The sequence below is a fragment of the Leucoraja erinacea genome, chromosome 2 (assembly GCF_028641065.1).
Source record: "Leucoraja erinacea ecotype New England chromosome 2, Leri_hhj_1, whole genome shotgun sequence".
Classification (NCBI taxonomy): Eukaryota; Metazoa; Chordata; class Chondrichthyes; order Rajiformes; family Rajidae; genus Leucoraja; species Leucoraja erinaceus.
Window position 1 is genome coordinate 23,820,702 of NC_073378.1, and position 14,675 is coordinate 23,835,376.

The 14,675-nt window shown below is 46.4% G+C and overlaps 1 protein-coding gene across 4 annotated transcripts in view; it reads right to left on the reverse strand.

Moving 5' to 3' along the window:
- The window catches only part of LOC129707751 (alpha-2,8-sialyltransferase 8F-like), a 95,837-nt gene that overhangs the window by 41,859 nt on the left and 39,303 nt on the right, over positions 1-14,675 (reverse strand). For all 4 annotated transcript variants that reach the window (XM_055653020.1, XM_055653047.1, XM_055653029.1 and 1 more), the window contains exon 4: positions 9,448-9,592. In XM_055653020.1, the coding sequence (XP_055508995.1) occupies positions 9,448-9,592 (145 nt within the window). The remainder of the gene's footprint in view (positions 1-9,447; positions 9,593-14,675) is intronic.

Below are 14,675 nucleotides of genomic sequence, written 5' to 3' on the forward strand. Positions count from 1 at the left end.
CAAAAATGCTGAGGGAAGAGATGAAGAGGAGATAGAAATAGAAGAGAAGGCCCCTTAAAAGAGAAATTTTCAAATCTGTATTCGGAGCATGCGACTGCAGATCTAAGCGCGATCAAACCGGAATCGGCAATCCGCGCACCGTCTGCATCCCCACAGGGCCTGATTCCAGCAAAAGACGATGAGCGAGGCGACCAAACCGAAAGAATTGGTCATATTTATCTAGTGAGTCGGAGTTGACTCATTTCTTCGAAGTCCGCAGGATGTTCATCGCATGAAGTACGGCGTCAAGACACTGCGTACGTGGTTGTACTGCGTACCAAAATCGAACGTATCAATTTCTTTCGAGACAATTATTAACCCATAATTAAAAAAAACATTTTGATGCTTTACGGCCTAAATTGCGGCTGCTCCTATTAGGTCCATTGCCGCATTCCGTTTTGGGTTCTAGTGACAAATTTGAGTTTTTTTCGGAGCACCGCGCGAATATATCACTCCAAAACCAGCTCCAACTTTCACATCCAACAACGGCTCCGGCGATCGAAGTAGCGTTTTGAAACAATGCCGTACGGCTCTGGGCGAGACGTTTGGATAAAATTTGTGCAACCTCGTTTTTGCTCTGGATTTGGACAGGCCCTGTTTATAGTTCCTGCAGGGGGCTGAGTGAAGTTCCCATAGTGCGTTCGGCCGAACGCACTACTCTCTGCAGAGCCTTCTTGTCCTTGGCAGAGCAATTCCCAAACCAGATGGTAATGTTCCCGGACAAGATGCTTTCCACCGCCGCTGCGTAGAAGCACTGGAGTAACTCAATCGGTCAGACACTCTGAATTTCCTCAATAGAATGACATGGTATAGGCAATGTTTCAGGTTGGATCCCTTCTTCAGACTGATATGGGAGGGGGCAGAAAGCCTCAGAGAAGGTGGGATAAAGCTTAAAGTGATAGGTGAAGACAGACGAGGCATGCGACTGCATGGGGGGGGCGCGATCATTGGCAGATGGTTTGCAAAGGGCCGAGATGAATAGACAAAAGGCTTGAGATAGTAGATCCCCGTACAGGGCCTGTCCTTCAGCACCGAAGTCTGCATGCGAAATTGCAGCAGTCAAACCGAAAAGCGGGGGCCGCGCGGAGGTCGAGTGAGCCCGTACGAGTTGACGTAAAGTTCGAGCGAAGTCCGCAGGAAGTTCGCTCATGAAGTACGGCGTCAAGACACTGCGTACGCCCGTCGAGACGCTGCGCACGCCCATCGAGACGCTGCGCACGCCCGTCGAGGCGGTGCGTATGGCCTCAATGCGGCTGCGGGTCAGCAGGTCATTGCCGCACGGAATTTTTGGATAGTGTCAGTTTTTCGGAGCACCGCGCGATGTTGGGACCAGCTCCGCTCAACTCCATACGGCTCCGGCGATCGAAGTGGGACCGGCCCCGCGATGCCGTACGGCTCAAGCGACCACGTTAGGTCGCGCTTGCCGCATGCAGTTGCATGCTCGTGGGACAGGCCCTTAAGTCTGCTGCTCTTTCAAAATTCGCCTTAATTTGCTGAGAATATTAAATTCAAATCCATTGAAATTAAAAATCCCACGAATAAGCCGAATATGCACCTGTACCCATGGAAATGTAGATGGTGATTTTTTAAAAAGGGCATAAAAGTGCTGTAGTAACTCAATGGGTCAGACAACATCTATAGAATACATGGATAGGCAATGTTTCAGGTTGGATCCCTTCTTCAGACTGATATGGGAGGGGGCAGAAAGCTGGAGGATAGGTGGGATAAAGCTTCGCAAGTGATAGGTGAAGACAGATGAGGAATGGAGGGGAGGGGGGGGGGGGGATTATTGGCAGATGGTTTGACAAAGGCCAGAGATGAATAGACAAAAGGCTTGAGATAAGGAAGAAGAGGCATGAAATGTGAAGCCAGAAGAGATCTAGACTTTTTGCTTTAGATTTTAGACTTTAGAGACATCGCGGAAACAAGCCCTCTACCATCGAGTCTGCACCGACCAGCGACCACCCCATAGACTAGCACTATCCTACATACTAGGGACAATTAAAAAATGTTTTGACCAAAGCCAATTTACCAAGCTTACCAAATCACCTGGAGAAAACCCATGCCGTCGTAGGGAGAACATACAAACTCCAGACAGTCAGCACCCATAGTCAGGATCGAACCTGGGTCTCTGACGCTGTAAGGTAGCAACTCTACCGCTATACCACTACCACCCCAAATAGACCTGCCCTTCCTGGTAGTCATTCATTTCCAACCCTTTCTGTGCCTATACATAGAAACATAGAAAATAGGTGCAGGAGTAAGCCATTTGGCCCTTCGAGCCTGCACCGCCATTCAATATGAGCCTGGCTGATCCTCCAACTCAATATCCACTCAGTACAGGTGTAGTCTCATTCTCCCAATCTACCTCATTGTTGACCTTGCAGTGTTTCTACCTATACTTGTTCGGTAGCTGTAGCACTATCTCTGCATCCATGTTATTTTTGTTTAACGCTGACTGTTGTATTTGTGTATGGTTGTGTTACTTGTCCGGAGACCATGCCCATCAAAGTTTGTATCTTGGTGCACGTGACAATAATAAACAAATACCAATACCAATCTGATGGGTCCAACTCACTAAATGTACTGTCTACCGCATTTTTCCTTTCCCAGATACTTCGTAGCCAGTCCAATTAGTCTGACAGAAGCTGGAAATTGACACATTTCCTACAAGAGTGGTCACCAGTGGTACTGGATAGGCGCGTAATTTCCCCCTTCCTTTTGGAGGATCGCCCAAACCGCCACATCCATTTTTATCCCAGTCCTTTCCACTAAGTAAGAAAATAAAGGTTACCCGATCTCTAAAGTCTAAAATCAAATCTCTACTTGACATAGTCGCCAATGCCGGGTACTCAGCAAAGCCAGCGCTTAAACCTCAACAGGCGTTCACAAAATGGCCGCTTCCACTCTCCTTTTACACATCATTTCCGATCCCACAAGTCCTGCGGCACTTTCAGTTACTGCAACTATCAGTGCGCAATGAATGAACGGGAGGTTAAGTTGATTTATTGTGTCCTTTCTTGGAGAGAGTGGAATCTACACTAGCAATATGGAATAAAGAATGCAGCATGTAATAGAAACATAGAAAATAGGTGCAGGAGTAGGCCATTCGGCCCTTCGAACCTGCACCGCCATTCTATATGATCATGGCTGATCATCCAACTCAGTATCCCGTACCTGCCTTCTCTCCAAACCCCCTGATCCATTTAGCCACAAGGGCCACATCTAACTTCCTCTTAAATATAGCCAATGAACTGGCCTCAAATACCTTCTGTGGCAGAGTTAATTTTTGACCGAAGGAGAAGGAGAAACCATTCTGGTTATTACACAAATTGCTTACATCTATTTTTCCTGGAAAATGTCTCTTTCTAAATTACACATAGGATTAATAATATGTTCATATAATTAGTGTTTTGTAATTTGTTAATTATTTAAGATAACAAAATGCTCATTGTTCATTCTGGGTTCATTTAGGATTAACAAGGATGAGATAGGACAGACATCTTATTGTTCCAAGGTTGAGGTGTTGCAGGCAAGATCGAGGTGGGGATGAAGTGGAGGGGAAGTTGCATTATTGACTAAGGAGAATACCATGGCAGGATGATGAATGCTTGTTTAATCAGACCATAAGGTGGGGGGGGGGGGGGGGGGGGGGGGGGGGGGGGGGGGGGGGGGGGGGAATGGCTTCTGTTATTGCCGACTATCCGTTATAATCAAATAAGGTGGTCATTGATAAGATGGCGGACTGCGGGGGTGATGCGCCGTTGTGTATGGCTGCTCCTCCTGCAGTCCGTCCTTTCACCCTTTTTTATTTTTATTTTTAGTCCTGTCCGTACAGAATGTTTATTGGAGGTCTTCTTTTATGTGGTGGGTGGGGGAGGGGAAGGGGGAAACTATTTTAATCCCAGTCCTACCTGGTCGGAGATGCGGTTTTCTTCCGAACCGCATCTTCGTCCTCTCTGTGCGGCCTACCATCGAGCTGGAGCAGCGCTGGAGCGGCGTTTCCTGCCGGGACTACAGCTTCGCCGGCGGTGCAAATGCTGGGACACCAACATCGTTGAGCTGCGGCTGCAGAGTGTCCAGCCGCGGGCGGGCGGCACTGGATTTACAACACCGCGGGGCTTGGTATCCGAGTTTGCCAGTGTCAGAGGTCCGGCCAGCGCGGCCTGAGAACTTGGACATTGCAGTCTTCAGGGAGGAAGCGGCCGCTTCAGTCCAGGCCGCTGAAGAATGTTTCACCCGACGCCGATGATCCAGCTTCGCAGCAGAGGGCCTGAAAACATCGGGTTGGCTGAGGAGGCCACATATAGACCCCGAAGTCGGGTGGACTATGAGGGAGAGAACTGGATATTTTTAGTGCCTTCCCTCACAGTGAATTCTGCTGTGGGGGGATGTTTCTTGTTGATTTCTTTAGTGTACTGTTCTGTGTCTTTTTTTCTTTTTCTTTTTTATTTTGTATGGATTTATTGACATTTAATCTATTCAATTAGTTTAATCAATCTCTGTAAAGCACTTTGGTTCAAAGTGATTTTGTTTAAAAGTGCTATATAAATAAATATTATTATTATTATTATTATATTATTATTATTATTATTATAAGGTTTTATCATCGTATGTAGTTGAAAAAAAAAGACCTGCAGATGCTGGTTAATACACAAAAGAACACAAAGTGCTGGAAGAACTCAACAGGTCATGGCAGCATTGCTGGGGAACTTGGATAGGTGATATCAGAACCCTTGGCGCGGAACAACCTCTTGCGTTGCTTGGCTGGATAGTCATGGGGCGCCAGGATATCTACTTTCCGAACCAGTGTTCTTGCACTCGTGTACAGTGCCGCTGAGTACGCCGCCCCAGCATGATGACGCACGCTCATACTAGCAAGTTAGACGCCATCCTCAACGACACCATGCAAATCATCACCGGCTGCCTACGTCCTACTCCGATAGATCTTCTGCCGGTGCTTGCAGTTATCGCACCCGCCAAGTTTCTCATCCCGTCACCCCTTCTCCCGTCACACAGTGACCCTCTGTGGCTCCGGTTTCAACATACTAGGAGCACGGAGAACCAGCTGGGATCAGACTTCATGACCTCCGCAATTTACTGTTGCACCGAACACCACAGCCCCACCACGCTCGGGCCTGCCCCGCAATGAGTGGGTCGCCCTGAACCGGCTCCGTACAGGGGTCAGCCGGTTCAACACAAACATGCATCACTGGGGGCTGCGTTCAGCAAACAGGGCAGCACATCATTTTTGACTGGCCTCTGCCCCCCTGGTGGAGGGGTAGACCTCACAACCCTTGACATGTCTGTATGTTATCCCTGTGACCGCGTGGGTTTTCCCTGGGTGCAGTTTTGTAAGTTAATTGGCTTCTGTACATTGCCCCTAGTGTGTGGGATCGACGTAGTGTTTGGATCATCAGCAGTCAGCGTGGATTCATTGAGCTGAATGGGACACACACACACAAAATTAAACTAAACCGCATCAGCGGTTGTGCTGGATTAAACCAGACATAGACGATGTATTGAAGATAGACAAAAATGCTCGAGAAACTCAACGGGTGAGGCAGCATCTCTGGAGCGAAGGAAATAGGCAACGTTTCGGGACGAAATGACCTGAAACGTTGCTTATTTCCTTCGCTCCATAGATGCTGCCCCACCTGCTGAGTTTCTCCAGCATTTTTCTCTACCTTCGATTTTCCAGCATCTGCAGTTCCTTCTTAAACATGATGTATTCAAGAGAGAGTTAGATATAGGGCTAACAGAATCAAGTGATATGGGGAGAAAATAGGAATGGGTTCTGATTTTGGATGATCAGCCATGATCATATTGAATGGCGGTGCTGGCTCTAAGGGCCAAAAGACCTACTCCTGCAGCTATTTTCTAAGTTTCTAAATGTTGGAGTAACTCAGCCTTCCTCTTCCAAGTTCTACGACCAGTCTTACCGTCTCCGACTACATTTTATCTCTGTATCGCCGACTCCCTTGACATTAGTCCAAAGAAGGGTCCCGACCTGAAACGGCACCCATTCCTTCTCTCCAGAGATGCTGCCTGTCCCTTGAGTTACTCCAGCATTTTGTGTCTATCGCTAGCATCAGCAGTTCTTTGTTTCTGCACAAGGAATTTACTTGTAGATATCAGATTTAAAATCCTGACATAGAATGGAATGTTGTTCCTGAGGAAGAAGCAGTTTTCCGGGTTTGCTTTCCCATTGTAACTCTTAGAGAACATGGCCAAAGAAGCTGAATGAAGGGAGGGAGAGAGAAAACGGGGAATTACAGACAGTTAGTCTAACATCGGTAGTGGGGAAACTGCTAGAGTCAGTTATTAAAGATGGGATAGCAGCACATTTGGAAAGTGGTGAAATCATTGGACAAAGTCAGCATGGATTTACGAAAGGTAAATCATGTCTGACGAATCTTATAGAATTTTTCGAGGATGTAACTAGTAGCGTGGATAGGGTAGAACCAGTGGATGTGGTGTATCTGGACTTCCAGAAGGCTTTCGACAAGGTCCCACATAAGAAATTAGTATACAAACTTAAAGCACAAGGCATTGGGGGTTCAGTATTGATGTGGATAGAGAACTGGCTGGCAAACAGGAAGCAAAGAGTAGGAGTAAACGATTCCTTTTCACAATGGCAGGCAGTGACTAGTGGGGTACCCCAAGGCTCAGTACTGGGACCCCAGCTATTTACAATATATATTAATGATCTGGATGAGGGAATTGAAGGCAATATCTCCAAGTTTGCGGATGACACTAAGCTGGGGGGCAGTGTTAGCTGTGAGGAGGATGCTAGGAGACTGCAGGGTGACTTGGATAGGCTGGGTGAGTGGGCAAATGTTTGGCAGATGCAGTATAATGTGGATAAATGTGAGGTTATCCATTTTGGTGTCAAAAACAGGAAAGCAGACTATTATCTAAATGGTGGCCCATTGGGAAAGGGGGAGATGCAGCGAGACCTGGGTGTCATGGTGTCATGGAAGGTAGGCATGCAGGTGCAGCAGGCAGTAAAGAAAGCGAATGGTATGTTAGCTTTCATTGCAAAAGGATTTGAGTATAGGAGCAGAGAGGTTCTACTGCAGTTGTACAGGGTATTGGTGAGACCACACCTGGAGTATTGCGTACAGTTTTGGTCTCCAAATCTGAGGAAGGACATTATTGCCATAGAGGGAGTGCAGAGACGGTTCACCAGACTGATTCCTGGGATGTCAGGACTGTCTTATGAAGAAAGACTGGATAAACTTGGTTTATACTCTCTAGGATTTAGGAGATTGAGAGGGGATCTTATAGAAACTTACAAAATTCTTAAGGGGTTGGACAGGCTAGATGCAGGAAGATTTTTCCCGATGTTAGGGAAGTCCAGGACAAGGGGTCACAGCTTAAGGATAAAGGGGAAATCCTTTAAAACCGAGATGAGAAGAACTTTTTTCACGCAGAGAGTGGTGAATCTCTGGAACTCTCTGCCACAGACGGTAGTTGAGGCCAGTTCATTGGCAATATTTAAGAGGGAGTTAGATGTGACCCTTGTGGCTAAGGGGATCAGGGGGTATGGAGAGAAGGCAGGTACGGGATACTGAGTTGGATGATCAGCCATGATCATATTGAATGGCGGTGCAGGCTTGAAGGGCCGAATGGCCTACTCCTGCACCTAATTTCTATGTTTCTAATGGTGCTCATGAGATATTCTTTGAATCCAGTGGTTTTTAAAGATAATTTGCTAACTCACTTTTTTTACGTATTTCTTCACATATATATTAAGGAGAGAAAATCCCCTTGGATTTAAATGTTTACGAGAGTAATGAATGTTGGTTGCGTTGACTTCCAAAAAATCCATCTGTTATCTCTTTAAATAATTGAATGGGAGCCAGCACAGCCCCTTACTTACTACAAGAAACGCACCTTAAACATCAAGATCAGATGAGATTGAGGGCGAATTGGATAGGCCAAACATTTCACACCTCATATACTTCGAAATCCAGAGGCACAGCAATTATTATTCGCAAAGGAATACCATTCAAATCAAAGAACATTATATCAGATAAGGAAGGGAGATATCTTATAGTTACAGGAGAGATTCATGCTACGCCAATCACTTTGGTAAACATATATGCGCCCAATTTTGATAATCCTCAATTTTTTAATAAAATCCTGAATACAATCGCAGAATTTAACTACCAAAATGTTATAATTGGAGGAGACTTCAACTGTGCTTTAGATCCATACTTAGATAAATCGATGCAAAAACAAAGGTAATATGAAATCTAAAACTAGTGAACTCTTAAATACATATATAAAAAATACAAATATAGCAGACGTTTGGAGGATCGCGAATCCGACTGGAAGGGAATACTCGTTTTATTCAATGGTACATAAAACATACTCACGTATAGACTACTTCCTAGTGGATACAAAACTAATCCCTTATACTATGAACCCTAAATATCACACCAATACGATTTCAGATCACTCCCCGCTAACTTTTGTTTTAAAATTGGAAGGAATCTCTACGAACAAATCGTTCTGGAGGTTTAATTCGCAAATTCTGAAAGACCCACAAGGGAGTATATATCTAAAAAAACAGATGGGCTTATTTTTTGAGACAAATGATACACCAGATATATCGCCCACTTTATTATGGGAATCCTTCAAAGCATTTATTAGAGGAGTCATTATCTCGTATCAAGCTTTTCAAAACAAAAAGAATAAGAATGTGGCCTTACCAGCATCTGATAAAGCCTCAGCATTACATCCAAGGTTTTATATTCTAGTCCCCTCAAATTGAATGCAGCATTGCATTTGCCTTCCATACTGCTGACTCAACCTGCAAATTAACCCTTGGGAATTGTGCACCAGCACTCACAAGTCCCTATGCACCTCCAATTTCTGAATCCTTACCCGATTTAGAATGTAGTCTATGCCCTTATTCTTTCTACCACAGTGCATGATGGTACACGTCCCGATACTGTATTCCATTTGCCACGTCCTTGCCCACTCTCCCAGCCTGTCCAAGTCCTTCTGCAGCATTCCTGCACCCGTAACTCTACCTGTCCCTCCATCTATCTTCGTATCATCTGCAAACTTGGCCATAAAGCTCATTCAGATCATCAATACATTACATGAAAAGTAGTGGAGCCAACACTGACCCCTGTGGAACACCACTAATCACTGACAGACAACCAGAAAAGGCCTCTTTTGTTGCAGCTCTTTGCCACCTGCCAGTTGGCCAATCTTCTAACCATACTAGTACCTTACTTCTAACACTATGGGGCCCTACCTGGTTTAGCAGCCTCGTGTGCAGCACCTTAAAGGCGTTCCACACTGATTCTTTTTTGCCTAACTTCCTTGTTACTTCCTCAAAAAACTCCAACAGGTTTGTCAGAACTGCAGACAGAATGAAACAAAACTTACCTCCGGAATCAGTTCAAGGGTATCTTGAGTAATTTCAAATATTTTTTTGGCTTCTGCTTCATAAGTAATTTTTGTTCCCAGTGGTGCATTAACTTGTGTAACAACAAAATTTCGAGTTGCATTGCAGCATTTCTCCAACTGTGATCTGGAAAGCAAAACATGTTGTGTGTCGTTTTGTGCCATTGACTGTCGTCCATGATGCAAGTCACAACATCTTCACTTTGAGGTCAGGAGATTCAAAGTTCAATTTCAAGATTTGCATCAGAAGTCTAGGCCAGCACTGATGACGGTACATTTTTTTAAAATGAAAACCTTTGACAAGACAACATTTCTCGATGATCCAATGGCATTACTGAAAAAGCGTAGGCTTGGTTATACTCACTCCCACAAACTTTTCAACCTTCACCCATCATTCATACCAATAAAAATATGGTTCCTAGAAACATGGTAGAAACATGGTAGAAGCTGCCAATCTTAAGAAGCTGTCAATCTTAAGAAGCAAGAGGCTGTAATATGATCTGTAGATAAGGTATTGCTGAATCTTTGGTTTTTGGAGTATATATATGAAATAAGATCACTGCCCCTGTGATCCGGTAGGCGGCGCGACTCTCGTCAGCAGCGGCCTCTGCAGCCCGTCTGCGTTTTTATTATTTTTTTGTCTATGTTTCTATGTAGTTTTTGTTATTTTTTGTTGGGGTGTGTGTGTGGGGGGGGGGGGGGGGTGGGGTGGGAGGGGGGTAACTTTTAAATCTCTCCCTGCACGGGAGACCCGACCTTTTCTTTGTCGGGTCTCCGTTGTCGTTGGGGCTGCAACGAGGAGCGGCCTCCAACAGGAGAAGACTGGGGACTCTGGTGCCGACGACTCACCTCACCGTTGCGGAGCTGGCCGAGTCCAGAGCGGGTGGAGCGGTGGTGGAGCGCTGCTGCTGCTGCGGCCCGACCTCCGGAGATTCGGAGGCTGCAACTGCGGGTCTGGCGGACGGCGGCACCGGGAGCCCGTGGGTCCCTGGAGGGAGACCGCTTTTCAGGGCTCTCGCAACGGCGACTTCTCCCGCCCGAGTTGCGGGGTCGAAGAGCTCCTGGAGCGGGGCCTGACATCACCGCCCCGCACGGCTTGGAATGGCTGCGGGACTCTGCAAGCGCACGCCGGGGGCTCTAACATCAAGACCCGGTGTGCGGCCTTGCACCACCCAGCGTGGCTTTAATGGCTGCGGGACAATCGCCATCGCCAGCCGGGGCTTTGCTTTGACTTTGACATCGGGGGGGGGGGGGGGGGAGTGCAGGGGAGAGATAAGTTTTTTTGGCCTTCCATCACAGCGATGTGACGGATGTTTATGTAAATTATGTTGCGTCTTGGGTCTATTTGTTTGTAATGTATGGCTGCAGAAACGGCATTTCGTTTGGACCTCAAGGGGTCCAAATGACAAATAAATTGAATCTTGAATCTTGAATCTTGAACTGTATAGTCTGCAATCTGCATACTGTTAAGAGTTTTACCACACCCGCCTGGCAAAATAAAGATTTACTGCTTGATCACTGATTTTATTTGCGTTTTTGTCTGTTTAAGAATACTGAACCACTACACCTGCACGTCTTTGGAATGTGGGAGGAAATCAGAGCACCCGAATAAAACCCATGCGGTCACAGTGAGAATGTACAAACTTTGTATGGACAGCATCCGTAGTCATGATCGAACCCGGGACTCAGGCAGCAACTCTGTCCCTGTGCCACTGTGCCGTACTGATTCTCTTGGAATGAATCCAGAATTTTCTTGGCATAAGGTGAGGAAAGAAACCACCTACTATCGCTTACTGAACTTCCCCAGCTGATTCCATCTACAGATCACCGACATACCTCTCTACCCACAATGTATTTTATTTGCACAGAATAAAATGTTATTTTTCAAAGTCTGTTTGCCAGCCAGTTCTCTCCACATCACTTCTGAGTCACAATGCCTTGTGCTACGTTTGTATACTAATCTCTCATGTGGGACCTTGTCGAATGCCTTCTGGAAGTCCAGATACAGCAGATCCACCGGTTCTCCCCTATCCACGCTACTAGTTACATCCTCGAATAATTCTATAAGATTCGTCAGACATGATTTACCTTTCGTAAATCCATGCTGACTTTGTCCAATGATTTCACCACTTTCCAAATGTGCTGCTATCCCATCTTTAATAACTGACTCTAGCAGTTTCCCCACTACCGATGTTAGACTAACTGCTCTGTAATTCCCCGTTTTCTCTCTCACTCCCTTCTTAAAAAGGAGCGTTACATCTTGGGGGGGGGGGGGGGGGCAGGAACTACTCCAGAATCTAAAGCTTACCTGGCGCTCCGCTAATCCCCATCCACCGTGCCGAGCCCTAAAGCTACCGCCTGAGCAGCGGGCTGGAAGTAAAGCTACCGAAGAAGCGTCTGGCCGGTGGCTTCCGACTTGTCGGACAGGGACGTCTCTCCACCCGCACGGGGAGGGGCGACAGCCGCCTGAGCCGCATGGAGTGGCTCCTGGAGCAGGAGCTCTAGCGAGACGCGTTTCGTGAGGGGCACTCTCGCAGGGGGAGTTCAGGCACTCCCTCCAGTGTCTTGTGCTTCCTCCTTACCCGAGGATAGCTTTGGTGACCAGGACTGGGCTGGTCATGAAGAGGGGGCGCTGGCTGAAGATGGCGGGAATATGCAAGGGGTGCAGGAACAGGAAGAGCTGCTAGGTGTGGTGGACCGCTACGTGGCAGCCCCACGTGCAGGAGGCCGTTAAAGGCCAAACCAGCGGCCAGCATTAACCACCTCTCCAACAGGCCCCTACAGGAGAGGTGGTCAATGTAAGGCCTCATTGACCACCTCACGTATACAGCTCCAGAGAACTGTGAGTCCCTTAAAGTGCCGGCTGTAAACAGCCAAAACTGGGGGCACGTTGGGGCAAATATTCAGTGGATCAGCGGATCCTCAGGCTCCTGACATCAGCCATCACATCATTTGCTCGTTCCGTGGACAAATACGGAGATGACCACAACCTTCGTAAACAAATCATAAGACCTGCCATAAAATCCTAAATTTGCGGGGTTGTGCATACCCCAGCCACTGAGCCAGACCCACTGCTCTCTGACAAAAACCTCACAAAGCATACGAAGGATATGGAAGAGGCCTTAAAAAACTTTCGGTCTCATGAGGGCAGGCCCGGGACGAGCAAACCAAAAACCAAAAACATTAATTCCTACGCATCAGCACCCCATCGCGTCCATCAGTCGACGTCTACCATATCGGACTGATGAAAGCTCGGGGTCCGCATTCTATCACCGGAAGTCTTCTTTAGACAAGGGCCCAGAGCGGACCCCATGGAAAATGCGCCACCCCCCAACATCACCGCCACGTCAGACAACGTGCAAGACTCGTTGGACCGGCAGGAAACAGAACAATACCCATAACCATGGAGGTAGGTGGGTCTGGTTCCTACCAGTGTATAGAAAATAGGGGCTTGATACTAACCATATAACCATATAACCATATAACAATTACAGCACGGAAACAGGCCATCTCGACCCTTCTAGTCCGTGCCGAACACATAATCTCCCCTAGTCCCATATACCTGCGCTCAGACCATAACCCTCCATTCCCTTCCCATCCATATAACTATCCAATTTATTTTTAAATGATAAAAATGAACCTGCCTCCACCACCTTCACTGGAAGCTAACAGGGGGAGATTACACCTGTTTAAAGAAGCACGGGAGTCTATCACGAGTGATCAGTATATACTCAATGGCATTAGTGGATACAAAATACAATTCATACTAGAAAAATTGCCACCAGTTCAACATTCACCCCAGAGGGTATTTTCCCTCTCCGTTAAAGAAACGAGAGGGACAAGCTGAACTGGTGAGACTAATTACAAAGGGTATCATGGGAAAAGATGAACCCTTGGAATTCGTATCAAATATATTCACTAAACCCAAAAAAGATGGTGGATGTCGCATCATCATTGACTTAACTTCACTAAATATGTTTGTTAAGTATATACATTTCAAAATGGAAACGGTTGTTACTGCCAAGCAACTAATTTCCAAAGGATACTTCCTGGCAAGCATTGATCTTAAAGATGTTTACTATTCAGTACCATTCACAAGGATCATCGCAGATACCTGAAATTTACCTGGATGGGGCAGCTGTGGCAGTTTAAAGCGTTACCCAATGAGTTCTGTAAGTTATTGGGGCAAATCCTCTAAAATTATGGAAGAACTCGGATAAGGACATGGATATTTTATAAAGACAGATTTGCTGGCTGCAACGGAAAAAATCCCCAATCCACAGAAAGATTCAAACCTGTCTGGCCTGTGGACTTGGGCATCACACAACTGTGCAAATGATGTGGCCAGGAAAGGCTGAGACGGAGATAACGAGATTATCTTGGATACACAAAGGAAGGAACCAAGCCTCAGCAGACGGTGGTAAACAGGCCAGCCCAAGCTCAATCACCATCTTGGATGACCCATCCATCGAGACAATAGGAGCCCGTCCAGGCGATGGGATAACGATCAGGCTGAGGGATCATGACATCAGCAAACCCCTTATCATCGGAAGCCTATTGTTCATGCCAGATCGAAACTGGGAATCATCAAAAGAACCCTTTTATCCAGAGGACCACCTGGGGGTTTCAAAGGAAGCTCAGGTATAAAACAGGAGTCAAGCCAGAACTCTTTCTCTCTTTCTGCTCTGCTGGACGGCTCGTGAGCCCAACTGTAAGTACCCCAGTGACCTGGTGAAATTCCCGAAATAGGATAGAGGTTGAGAAGATAAAGGGAAAGGGGGGGTAAAATTGTGTAAAGTAAGTTTTACGACGTGCCCGATAGTTTTCCGTCCATAGTCTTAGTTTAAAGCATAAGTTTAGCCACGTATTATGTAGTGTTGGTGAGATTCGATTTATCATTGTTTAATAAAGCCTGTAAATTTTAGACTTGCTTTGAGTCCATCTTGGTTTCTGTTTTCCCTCATCAGCACACTCTGGTCAATTCAACCTTTTATCATATCCCACCATAATTCCGAGGTCTAGAACCTAGGGGAATCCCTTTTGTTGTATTCTCTCTCTTGGAAACCGCTCGAGTGGAGTGGTGGCCGTTTGACCCTCCGACAAGGGAGAGAATAACTCGGGCAGTTGGGCCCAAAGTGAAATAAAGGGAAACGCAAAACCCCTACAGTTCACATCAGCCCAAGATTATTCAGCAAGATACTAAAACCAGC